At 42.8% G+C, this 11,380-nt stretch overlaps 1 protein-coding gene across 3 annotated transcripts; it reads right to left on the bottom strand.

The window, feature by feature from the left end:
• Positions 1–211: 211 nt before the first annotated feature.
• On the bottom strand, positions 212–11,046 carry LOC127420822 (src-like-adapter). Of its 3 annotated transcripts, none has more exons than XM_051663375.1 (8): positions 10,865–11,045; positions 10,077–10,179; positions 9,875–9,968; positions 4,315–4,401; positions 3,687–3,790; positions 3,096–3,227; positions 1,954–2,083; positions 212–609 (listed from the first exon to the last, which is right to left on the bottom strand). In XM_051663375.1, exons 2-8 carry the CDS (start codon positions 10,144–10,146, stop codon positions 411–413), a joined length of 816 nt encoding a protein of 271 aa, XP_051519335.1. In that variant the 5' UTR covers positions 10,147–10,179; positions 10,865–11,045; the 3' UTR covers positions 212–410. The 3 variants fall into 3 exon arrangements, with proteins under 3 accessions (XP_051519335.1, XP_051519334.1, XP_051519336.1); XM_051663374.1 differs by having other exon boundaries at positions 10,841–11,044; XM_051663376.1 differs by lacking the exon at positions 4,315–4,401 and having other exon boundaries at positions 10,841–11,046.
• Between the last annotated feature and the right edge of the window lie 334 nt (positions 11,047–11,380).

Below are 11,380 nucleotides of genomic sequence, written 5' to 3'. Positions count from 1 at the left end.
TATGAAGACAACAACATGAGCCAGACAGAGCTATGACAATGAGTGTTTGTTTATGTGACTTTTTAGAAAGATAGAGGCTCAACGTGTTTCTTCTCGGTAATTCAGATCAAACCTCAATCTTGGAATATGGCTGACATGTAAAATATTAAATAAATAGTCCCTATTTCTGGAGCTGTTCAGGTCCTGAAGAGTAAAACACAAATAAATAAAGTGCAAAAGGAAAGATTTATTGAAAGATAAACAGAGAAATATCAGTTTTCCACTTTCATAAAAAGTGCCACTGACAAGTTTGAAAAAGAATGCAGTGATGGCTTTTTGATAAAGACAAATGTGCACTAAATTAAAAAATGCAAAAAATGCTATCCGTCCATAACAAAAGGTGCTAACACATCTGTGTCTTTGGTCATGTGCTAACAGTTCTCATCTATATCCATACTACTGTGGTCAGGCATCACATAGACAGACTTGCTTTTCTTATTGCGGTCTTTGGACTGCTCAGGTTCTGATGTTAAAGACAGATAGGTGGCTATGCTGCTCCTCACTCCATAGCTCATCATGTTATCTTTGTTGTCCACAAGACCCAGCCCACCTGGGCTCATCAACTGTGACCTATTAATGGAGAAACTTATTAATATACCAATCATTCCCAGCCCCAACCAAGGCTACACATACATAATTTGTAATTAAACTTCAGTATGTGAAGGAAAAGGTGAGAATTTGAGACAAGATAAGAGGAAGGTGATGGATCACTCATAGGAAAATGAATGGGAGTAATTGTAATGCGCCAGCTGTAGGAATTGAAGTCTTTTCAGTTAAAACAACCAATTGTTTTTTTTTAAGGCATTATCGGTTTAATTACTCTAGAATGTGCATGCCCATTAGCTGAAGCAGTCTTAAAAACTGTTTATTAGTCTGTTTTAAACCAAAGAAGCAACATTTATGATGCCACTGTTTTCAGATTTCATTACTAATTTGAAATTGAAACAATCGTGAAAATTTTGGAGATTCAAGGCTGTTCCTATTCAAGTGGATAAGAGATGTGCTTGAGATGCTCTGCACCGGTATTTCCATTGCCCACAACGAAAATACAAGATAGTCGCCAAAGATAGACAGACTTATGCTGCCTGCCAAGATGGTCACCAAAGATGGACAGACTTTTGCTGCCTGCCTTGCCGCAAAAATCACCACTCATTAATTTCCACCGGCAAATGAGCTTTGCGGCAAACTCTTCATTGTCGCCAAAGGTTTGCTGCAGGTTCACTACTACTTCTGAAGAGCTGCAAACTTCTGGCAAACATTTGCGTTGAATAGCAAGCTCATTTGCATGTGAAAATAATGAGTTGCAAATTTGCGGCAAGTTTTCAGCAATTTTGGGGCAACTCTAGATTTTTTGAAATGTTTAACATGCTATCGGAATTATCGTAAACTAAGAGTTTCCTACTTGAAATTAGTCCTACATCGTACTGTAATTATGACTGGAAAACACTGACATCATTTTGATACCTACATTTTCAGAGATGAGGGAAGACGTAAACATTCAGCATAGTGGTCCAGAGTATAGTTTCAATCTTGAATGATAGTTTTATTCATTTTTCTAAATGCTGCTACCAAATAATCACTTGCCTTTTTTTTAGTTCATTTTAGTATGTTAGGAACTATTCGATGGTATTGTACATTTTTACACAGAGAAAATAGCATGTATTTGACCAAAATTCAATTATCGTCAGCCAGTTGGCTAGCATGTTTTATGGTGTCAAAATAAAAGTTCCCCAAGAAATATACACAAATTAACCTGGCATCCTTCATGTTTACAGCAACATTGCACTTGAACATGACATGCTTGTAATTACGACTTTAGAAGTGGGAAGTAGGATAATTCTAAGAGTATAGGAAGACAGCATTTGGTAGCATGTTCTAAAACATCAATGTATGCTGGTAGAGACAGAAACATACCTATTCACTTTCTTCCAATCCAAGTTATGGCGCATCACCACAGGGGGCGCTTCCTGGGTTGAGCTCGGGGCAGGTTTGGATAGAGCCAAACATGGAGCGCTGAGAACACAACATAAACCATCTGAAGAGTCTGAGGGAAAACCAGACCATATTACTGTTTAAGGTATTTCACACACCCATTATCTTCTCCAACCTACAAAATACATTCCAGGCAATACATGAAAGCTTCGTCTGGAAGATATGTCTTTAGTCCAGCATCCAGTTGATGATTGACTCAGCTAAGGCAGACTGAATGCATTGCAGAGACATAGGGTCTGTCCCAAAACCCAGTGAGCATTTTAAGATATTATAGGTATGCTCCCGACGCGAAGTCTGTTCCAAAAGGTAGATGTCTTAATTATGCTGCCTGCTAAGATATCTCGCTTTGGCCAAATTCTAAGGTAACATCATTTGTATACTTCTCCAGGTAGGTGATCCCAAAATCGACCGTTATGAGCTCAGTGGAAAAATAAATACAAGATGGCAGACAAAGCAAGTGAAATTTAGATTATAAATATACTTATGATCCATTCAATACTGAAAAGTGTCGATAATTAACAATTTAATGCAAAAACAACTATTTTACCCAAAATGGGTGTGTGGAGTGCATATTTATGCTCATTAGAGGACAGAGTAATTTCTCCCGTGTCACCTGTATTAAACTCAGTTGTGAGTGCTGCGTGTGAGGAGTGCTATTTAAATGATGCACAGAGCTGCCACCTATGTAGAGTGTTCCAAATCGCTGTCTTATGAGGCATAATTTCAGTAAGGATGCTGCCATAGAAGACTGCTGCCAGTCTAGGCAGGAGACAGCGAGGCAGCTCACAAAGTTTTGGAGCAGACCCATATTCCGCATGTGTTCTATGTCGGTTACCCTGCTGAAAATCAGCTTAAACCAGTCTAAAATTGTTACCAGGCTGATCTGTTGGTGGCTTTTAGAGGGGTTTTGAGCATTTTTCAGCTGGGAAACCAGCTTGACCAACTGAAGACAGCTTAAACCAGCCTAGACCAACAAACCATCTTAGATTGGTTTAAGATATACGGTATATACTATATATGTTGATGGTTTGTTTGTTTTTCAACAAGATATGATAAGATCTCACCACAGTAGTGATTGACCATATCCTCCAGACACTGGAAGGTGAGCCGTGGTGAGATGTAGTACCAGCTATTATTCAGACGAAATATCTTATAGTGCTTGATGGTCCTGTGTCTCACAGAGAGAGAATACACACCTGCAGATAATATCAGTGATTACAGTTTTACAAACACTGCAATGTAAGTGTGATATCTGATATTTACATTTATGTATTTAGTAGACAGTACATTCAAGGTATACTGTATATTTAATAATTTTTTGTGTGATCCTTGGAATTCAAATCCATGACTTTGGCGTTAGTGTCATGCTCTACCAATTGAGCTTACAGGAACTAAAAACTATGACATTCAATAAATTGCCACAAGCTTTTACCCAAAGCAACTTACAAGTCACATGATTATATCAGTACATAAATTTCTTGGGTATCAAACCCCATGATCTTGGCATGGCTAATGCCACACTCTACGAGTTGAGCTACAGAAACACTAACATCAGAGTGGAAACCATCGTAAATTTAAAATGGTCACATTCTTTGTGTGGTGAACACTGAATGGATGGAAACAATCAGCTGCATAAGACACTTCCTTATACTTACTTCTTTCCCTTGGACTCTCTCTAATAAGAAAAGACCCAATGCCATTACCAGCCAATGACAAAAGCTCTTCTGCCTTCTGCCTCCCAACCCCCTCAAACAGCCATCTTTAGAAACAAGAGATATTTGTGTCAAAGAGGAAACACTGTTAACACTAAAACAACAACAACAACAACAACAACAACAACAACAAAACATAGATATACTGTACTGTATTCAGTATATCTATCAGGCCAAAACAATCTCTCTGCATTAAGGACATCATTAAACAAGAAGAAATACAACAACTTCACAATTAAATGACAGAATGGAATCATTTCTTCTTTCTTACATCAGATCGAAAATCTTATATAAATAACCATGTTCTAACCATATTCTTTCACAGTCATTGATCTGAAATGCGTGTCAGGAATTGCATTTCATATGTTGATTTGGAGAGCCTGAGGTGATATTGATGATCACTGAGCAGAATTTAACTGAAAGCAGTTAAGACTTAATGAATTCTGTCTGGGTGATGTTTGGGAATTAATAGCTTTTTTATCCATCTCACAAAGAAGGCACATGCACCAAAGACATGAAAGTTTCAACTCATTTTGTGTAGCCGAATTGGAGATAAACAGTCCACACTTACCCGTGATAGACCTTTGCAACATGATTACTGGGAATGTAGTTCTCAGTTCCTGTTTGTAGAGAACGGACTTTCCACCAGCAACCATCTCTATAGGTCATAGGTAAGTAAATAAAAACGGTGTTTATAGGTTTTATGCTGCTTTTTCTACTTATTTATATACTACATGTCTGTGCAGTACATGAATATACAGTACAATGTGTGTGTATAGTTGAATTCAGAAGTTTACATACACCTTAGCCAAAGTCCTGACATTTAATGTCACTTGCCATTTAATGTCTTAGGTCAGTTAGGATCACTACTTTATTTTAAGAATGTGAAATGTCAGGATAATAGTAGAGAGAATTATTTATTTCAGCTTTTATTTCTTTCATCACATTCCCAGTGGGTAAAGTTTACTTACACTTTGTTAGTATTTGGTAGCATTGCCTTTAAATTGTTTAATTTGGGTCAAATGTTTTGCGTAGCCTTCCACAAGCTTCTTACAATAAGTTGCTGGAATTTTGGCCCATTCCTCCAGACAGAACGGAATCAGGTTTGTAGGCCTCCTTGCTTGCACACGCTTTTTCAGTTCTGCCCACAAATTTTCAATCATATTGAGGTCAGGGCTTTGTGATGGCCACTCCAATACCTTGACTTTGTTGTCCTTATGCCATTTTGCCACAACTTTGGAGGTATGCTTGGAGTCATTGTTCATTTGGAAGACCCATTTGCGACAAGCTTTAACTTGCTGGCTGATGTCTTGAGATGTTGCTTCATTATATCCACATAATTTCCTTCCTCATTATGCTATCTATTTTGTGAAGTGCACCAGCCCCTCCTGCAGCAAAGCACCCCCACAACATGATGCTGCCACCCCCATGCTTCACGGTTGGGATGGTGTTCTTCGGCTTGCAAGCCTCAACCTTTTTCCTCCAAATATAACGCTGGTCATTATGGCCAAACAGATCTTTGTCACCATATGCACTTTCAAACTGTAGTCTGGCTTTTTTATGGCAGTTTTGGAGCAGTGGCTTCTTCCTTGCTGAGCAGCCTTTCAGGTTATGTTGATATAGAACTCATTTTACTGTGGATATAACTATATGGCCAAAAATATGGGGACACCCCCTTCTAATTAAAGAGTTTGGTTATAAATCATAATTCTACTCCAAACAAAAGTTTGGGGAGAGCCCTTTTCTATTCCAGCATGAAAATGCCCCTGTGCACAAAGCAAAGTCCATAAAGAAATGGTTTACTGTGTCTGATGTGGAAGAAATTGACTGGCCTGCACAAAGCCCAGACCTGAACCCCACTGAACACCTTTGGGGTGAATTGGAATGCCAACTGAAAGCCAGCCCCATCGCCCAACATCAGTGCCGGACCTCTGTGATGCACTTGTGTCTGAATGGGAGCAAATCCCTGCAGCCATGTCATTACATACAGTATAGTGGAAAGCCTTCCCAGAAGAGTGGAAGTTGTTATTGCACCAAAGGGGGAAATTGATGCCTATGGTTTTGAAATTGAAGGTTCATCAAGCACATATGGTGTCCACAAACTTTTGGCCACATAGTGTAGATACTTGTCTACCTGTTTCCTCAGGCATCTTCACAAGGTCCTTTGCTGTTGTTCTGGGATTGATTTGCACTTTTCGCACCAAACTACGTTCATCTCTTGGAGACAGAATGTGTCTCCTTCCTGAGCAGTATAATGGCTGCGTGGTCCCATGGTGTTTATACTTGCGTAGTATTGTTTGTTCAGATGTGGTATCTTCAGGCGTTTGGAAATTTCTCCCAAGGATGAACCAGACTTGTGGAGGTCCACATTTTTTTCCTGAGGTCTTGGCTGATTTCTTTTGATTTTCCCATGATGTCAAGCAAAGAGGCACTGCGTTTGATGGTAGGCCTTAAAATACATCCACCTCCAATTCAGTACATTGGGGGGTTGCACCCAATCCTGGATCTGCGTGCCTTGAACAGAGCTTACACAGGATTCCGTTCAAGATGTTGATGCAGAAGCACATCCTAACATCTGTACGACGTCAGGATTGGTTCGCGCCATCGACCTGAAGGATGCGTACTTTCACGTATCAGTCCTTCCTCAACACAGACCCTTTCTTCATTTTGCCTTTGAGGGACGAGCATTCCAGTACAAGGTCCTCCCTTTCGGTCTGTCCCAGTCCCCTCACGCCTTTACCAAAGTCACAGAGGTGGCCCTGGCCCCGCGAAGGGAAAAGGCCATTCGCATCCTCGATTATCTCGATGACTGGCTGATCCTAGCTCACTCACGAGATCTATAGTGTGGGCACAGGGACCTTGTGCTTCAGCACCTTGACCGACTGGGGCTTCAGGTCAACTGGGAAAAGAGCAAGCTCTCCCCTGTACAGAGCATCTCTTTTCTCGGTATGGAGTTGGACTCAGTCACCATGATGTCATGCCTTACTAACAAGCATGCACAGTTGGTGCTGGCCTGCCTTAGAACATTCAGGCAGAAGGTAGCGGTCCCGGTGAAACAATTTCAGAGGCTCCTGGGGCATATGGCATCCTCAGCGGCGGTACTTCCCCTCGGGTTGATGCATATGAGACCGCTCCAGCACTGGCTACAGACTTGAGTCCCGAGGTGGGCATGGCGCCATGGCACCCAGCGTGTGACTATCACGCCACGGTGCCACCAAACTTTCAGCCCTTGGTCAGATTTGGCATTTCTATGGGCAAGGATTCCCTTAGAGCAGGTCTCGATGCGTGTCATGGTCATGACAGATGCCTCGAATATGGGCTGGGGCGCCGTGTGCAATGGGCAGGCAGTATCGGGGCTCTGGACAGGGCCCCACCTGCAATGGCACATAAACTGCCTAGAGTTGCTGGCAGTATCGCTGGCCCTGCGGAGGCTTCGGTCGTTGATTCAGGGCAAGCATGTGTTGGTCCAGACGGACAACACAGCGACTGTGGCATACATAAACCACCAGGGTGGCGTTCGCTCATGTCGCATGTCGCAAATCGCCCGCCGCCTCCTCCTTTGGAGTCAGCAGATGTTGAAGTCTTTGCGAGCTACTCACCTCCTGGGTGTCCTCAACCGTGCAGCAGATGCGCTCTCACTGCAGGTAATGCTCTGTGGAGAATGGAGACTCCACCCCTGCACAGTCCAGCCAATTTGGGAGAGATTCGGGGAGACGCAGGTGGACCTGTTCACCTCCTGAGAGTCCTCTCACTGCCCCCTTGGTACTCCCTGTCTGAGGCTCAACTCGGCATTGATTCCTTGGTGCACAGCTGGCCTCAGGGGCTGCGTAAGTATGCATTTCCCCAGTGAGCCTCATTGCACAGATGTTGTGCAAAGTCAGGGAGGACGGGCAACAAGTCCTGATGGTTTTACCGTACTGGCCCAATTGGACTTGGTTCTCAGACCAGATGCTCCTGGCAGTAGTCCCTCCCTGGCACATTCCCCTGAGGCATGACCTTCTCACTCAGGGGCAGGGAATGCTCTGGCACCCGCGGCCAGACCTCTGGAATCTCCATGTCTGGCTCCTGGACTGGATGCGGAGGACCTAGCAGGTGGTACACATGATCACTCAGGCCAGAGCCCCCTCCATGAGGCGGCTGTATGCTCTGAAGTGGCGTCTCTTTGCAAATTGGTGTACTTCCCGTGGGGAAGATCCACAGAGATGTGCAGTCGGGTCTGTGTTGTCCTTCAGGAAGGGCTGGAGAGATGGCTGTCTCCCTCTATCCTGGAGGTGTATGTGGCTGCTATAGCAGCATATCATGATACACTGAATTGGAGACCCTCACGGCAGCTTGACCTGATCACCAGGTTCCTCAAAGGCGCGAGGAGATTGAATCCCCCTAGACCGCACCTGGTTCCCTCTTGGAATCTCTCTGTAGTCCTACCTGCCTGGGTTGGGGACATGCAGGCACTCTCTGTCACCAGCCCACCACACTCTCACGAGTCCAGGCCACCACACTCTCACGAGATCCTGAAACCCTGGACCGGTTACGTGTCCAAAGTTCCCACCACTCCCTTCTGGGATCAGGTAGTGAACCTGCAAGCGCTCCCTTCAGAGGAGGAAGACACGGCCTTGTCATTGCTGTATCCAGTTCACGCCCTGCGGATCTATCTGGACCACATGTAGAGCTTTAGATGCTTGGAGCAGCACTTTGTCTGATCTGGAGGGCAGCAGAAGGGGAAATCTGTCTCTAAACAAAGGCTGTCCCATTGGATTGTGGATGCCATTTATCTGGCTTACCAATCACAAGACCTGCCGTGCCCTTTGGAAGTCCAGGCGCACTCCACCAGAGGTGTTGCATCCTCCTGGGCACTGGCGAGGGGTGCCTCTCTAGCAGACATATGCAGAGCAGCGGGTTAGGCTACACCCAATACCTTTGTGAGGTTTTACAACCTGCGCATAGAATCGGTTTCGACCCGAGTGTTACGGGGTGACAACAGGTAGGCCGGGCAGCTAGTCAGGTGTATTGCTTGCATTATGCCTTTCCCCTTTTTTAAGGTGATAATGTGCGCTATCTTGTCCACAACTGTTCCCCACAACTGGTGAACACTGGACGCCTCTTGAATTCTTTAAGCACTATTCGGTGGCGAACTTGGTGGAGGAGTAATGCTGCCAGGCCCAGTACTTGTGGTATGCCCCTTTTCATGTGAGCCCGTGTACTTGGGCTCAGTGCTCCATACGTGGTGATTCCCCCCTCGGTAATCCTGTATGATGCATTTCCACTGTTCGTTTTCCCCTCAGGTGAACCCTGTGTTTCCGCTCCTCCGTACCTTGTGACACGGTTCAGCGCCTGCAGCGTTTCGTATAGGAACCCCTAGTGTCACTACATCGAAACAACGTCGAGTGAGTGACAGACAGGGAACGTCTTGGTTACTGATGTAACCTCTGTTCCCTGATGGAGGGAATGAGACGTTGTGTCCCTCCTGCCGTGGTGCTGAACCAACTGCTGACATGGCCGGGACTCTCTCTCACTCTGGTCATTCACTCTGAATGAATGGTGCACGCCATGTCCTTTTATACCCGTATGTCCGGGGTGGAGAGTGGCATGCAAATTCCACTCGGCAGTTTTCATTGGCCTTTTCTGAATAAAGCAAAGGTGATTGGGGCTCTCAAGAGCAAACCTCTAGTATCACCACATTGACACAACGTCTCGTTCCTTCCATCAGGGAACAGAGTTTACATCAGTAACCAAGACGTTTTATGTATGAGTCTATGCAAACTTCTGACTTCAACTATATATATATATATATATATATATATATATATATATATATATATATATATATATATATACACACACACACACACACACACACACACATATAAGCGTTCGTTGTTATATCGCTCAAAAAGCACTACATTAGACTCATGCATTGTATTTTTACGTGTTTATTGTTATATAGCATAGACATGGAGAGGAACCCATTCCGCCCAATATTCAGATTATTGGTAGATAAATATTTTATGAATTGTTTATGGCAGATTCTTACAATTTTAACTCTGGTCTCCCCCATCAGAATTGTTGGTTACATCTTTGTTATTTAGCAAAATACACATTGCATTAAAATATTTCTATAAAAGTACACTTACTCAGAGAGACCCTTAAGTTTGTCCCCCATCTTAAAGATTGGTTCACTAATGTCACGGCATGGATAGTCAGAGAGCACCACAAGGCTGTCACAGTCTGTAGATTTGAGTTGACAAATACCATTCGTAATGTTAACAACAACAAAAAACCTCACAAACACAATGACTGGTTTTCATTCCATATAGCTGAAAATCCATAGCTCACCTTTAGACACAGTTTCCAAGCTGTTAGGCACTTTGTTTTTCTCTTCTTGAATTTTCATTGCATTCCCCATGATGGCAGTTTAGAGCCCACAGCTCTATAGATGCTGGAATTTTTAATTCATATTTCAAATTCATGCAGTGGACAAGGTTTTCCATTAGATAGCTGCATTTCTAATTTTGTAACTTCCCCTTGAACAGTGTTATCTCTAACAAGACACACTAGATAGAACAGGGAAGCTGCGGGGAGCCTGAGTCTACCACTATTTTCCACTCATCTGCTTTCTGAATGTAAATATAGCTCATTTGGACAATGGAGACTCAATCTCAAGTCCTGTCAAATTTCATTAAGTCTCCTTGTTTGTGTGTCTTGTTACTTAAAGTGGCATGTTGCATATTGGGCCTTAAAGCAGCTTCAACATGATGGTTAAAATTTTGTTTTTAAAAAAGCACAGAAGTAGTAGAGGTATAAGCACACTCTTCATTGCCAAATCAAACTCATTTCCAATCCAAACAATCTCACAAATAGAAAGTTTAAGCAAAATAGAAGTTTACATTTTCATTTGATATTTGCTAAAATATGATATATGTCCAAGGAAAGTTACTAGTAGTAGATAACTCTCAATGGACAACACCCAAATGACATTTTAACACATGACCCTCTTTTTTTCTTCTTCAGTGAAACACCTAATAAATGTAAATAATTCATTTTTGTTTTCCACTCCACTCCAACAGAAATATGTCAGGAGCATAAATTTATTTCCTTACCTTTTTTTCACTTTAAGCACTTACATATCCATTTTTCATCCCAAAGGGCTCCAGTTGGGGTTGGCTGCTTTCAATAAAGTTGAATCAGGTGACTCAGGGTAAAGAAATTCTGGCCAGGTTTAAGACTCACTGCCAACATTTACAGCAGTTGTGTTCAGAATGGCCTGCATTGCTCTGCAGGCTTATCTAAACTGAGCACTGGTCTACAGAAAGCAGCGCATAGCCACATACTTCCTCTAGTAAAATGAGGAAGAGTTCCCTGCCTGTGTTTTCCTTCATCCCCGCAAAATGCACCAACATAAATTCTTCGTTACACATTATTTATGCAAATCCTAATTGCTGTAGACATTTGTTTACAATGTTTACATTGTTTATATTTAATTTAATGAGTAATTTACTGGCACTCTTTGCGTAGCTCTGTGTTGAGTACGCTCAGATTGGATATTGTGCAACTTCCTGTAGCTGGCGTTAGTGGGTAGGTGCCTAGGTGTTTGTGCACTTCGAAATGTGCGAGTTTCAGTAGTATAATGCCTATAACTA

The sequence above is a fragment of the Myxocyprinus asiaticus genome, chromosome 30 (genome assembly GCF_019703515.2).
Source record: "Myxocyprinus asiaticus isolate MX2 ecotype Aquarium Trade chromosome 30, UBuf_Myxa_2, whole genome shotgun sequence".
Taxonomy (NCBI): domain Eukaryota; kingdom Metazoa; phylum Chordata; class Actinopteri; order Cypriniformes; family Catostomidae; genus Myxocyprinus; species Myxocyprinus asiaticus.
This window is presented reverse-complemented; position numbering and strand designations above follow the sequence as displayed.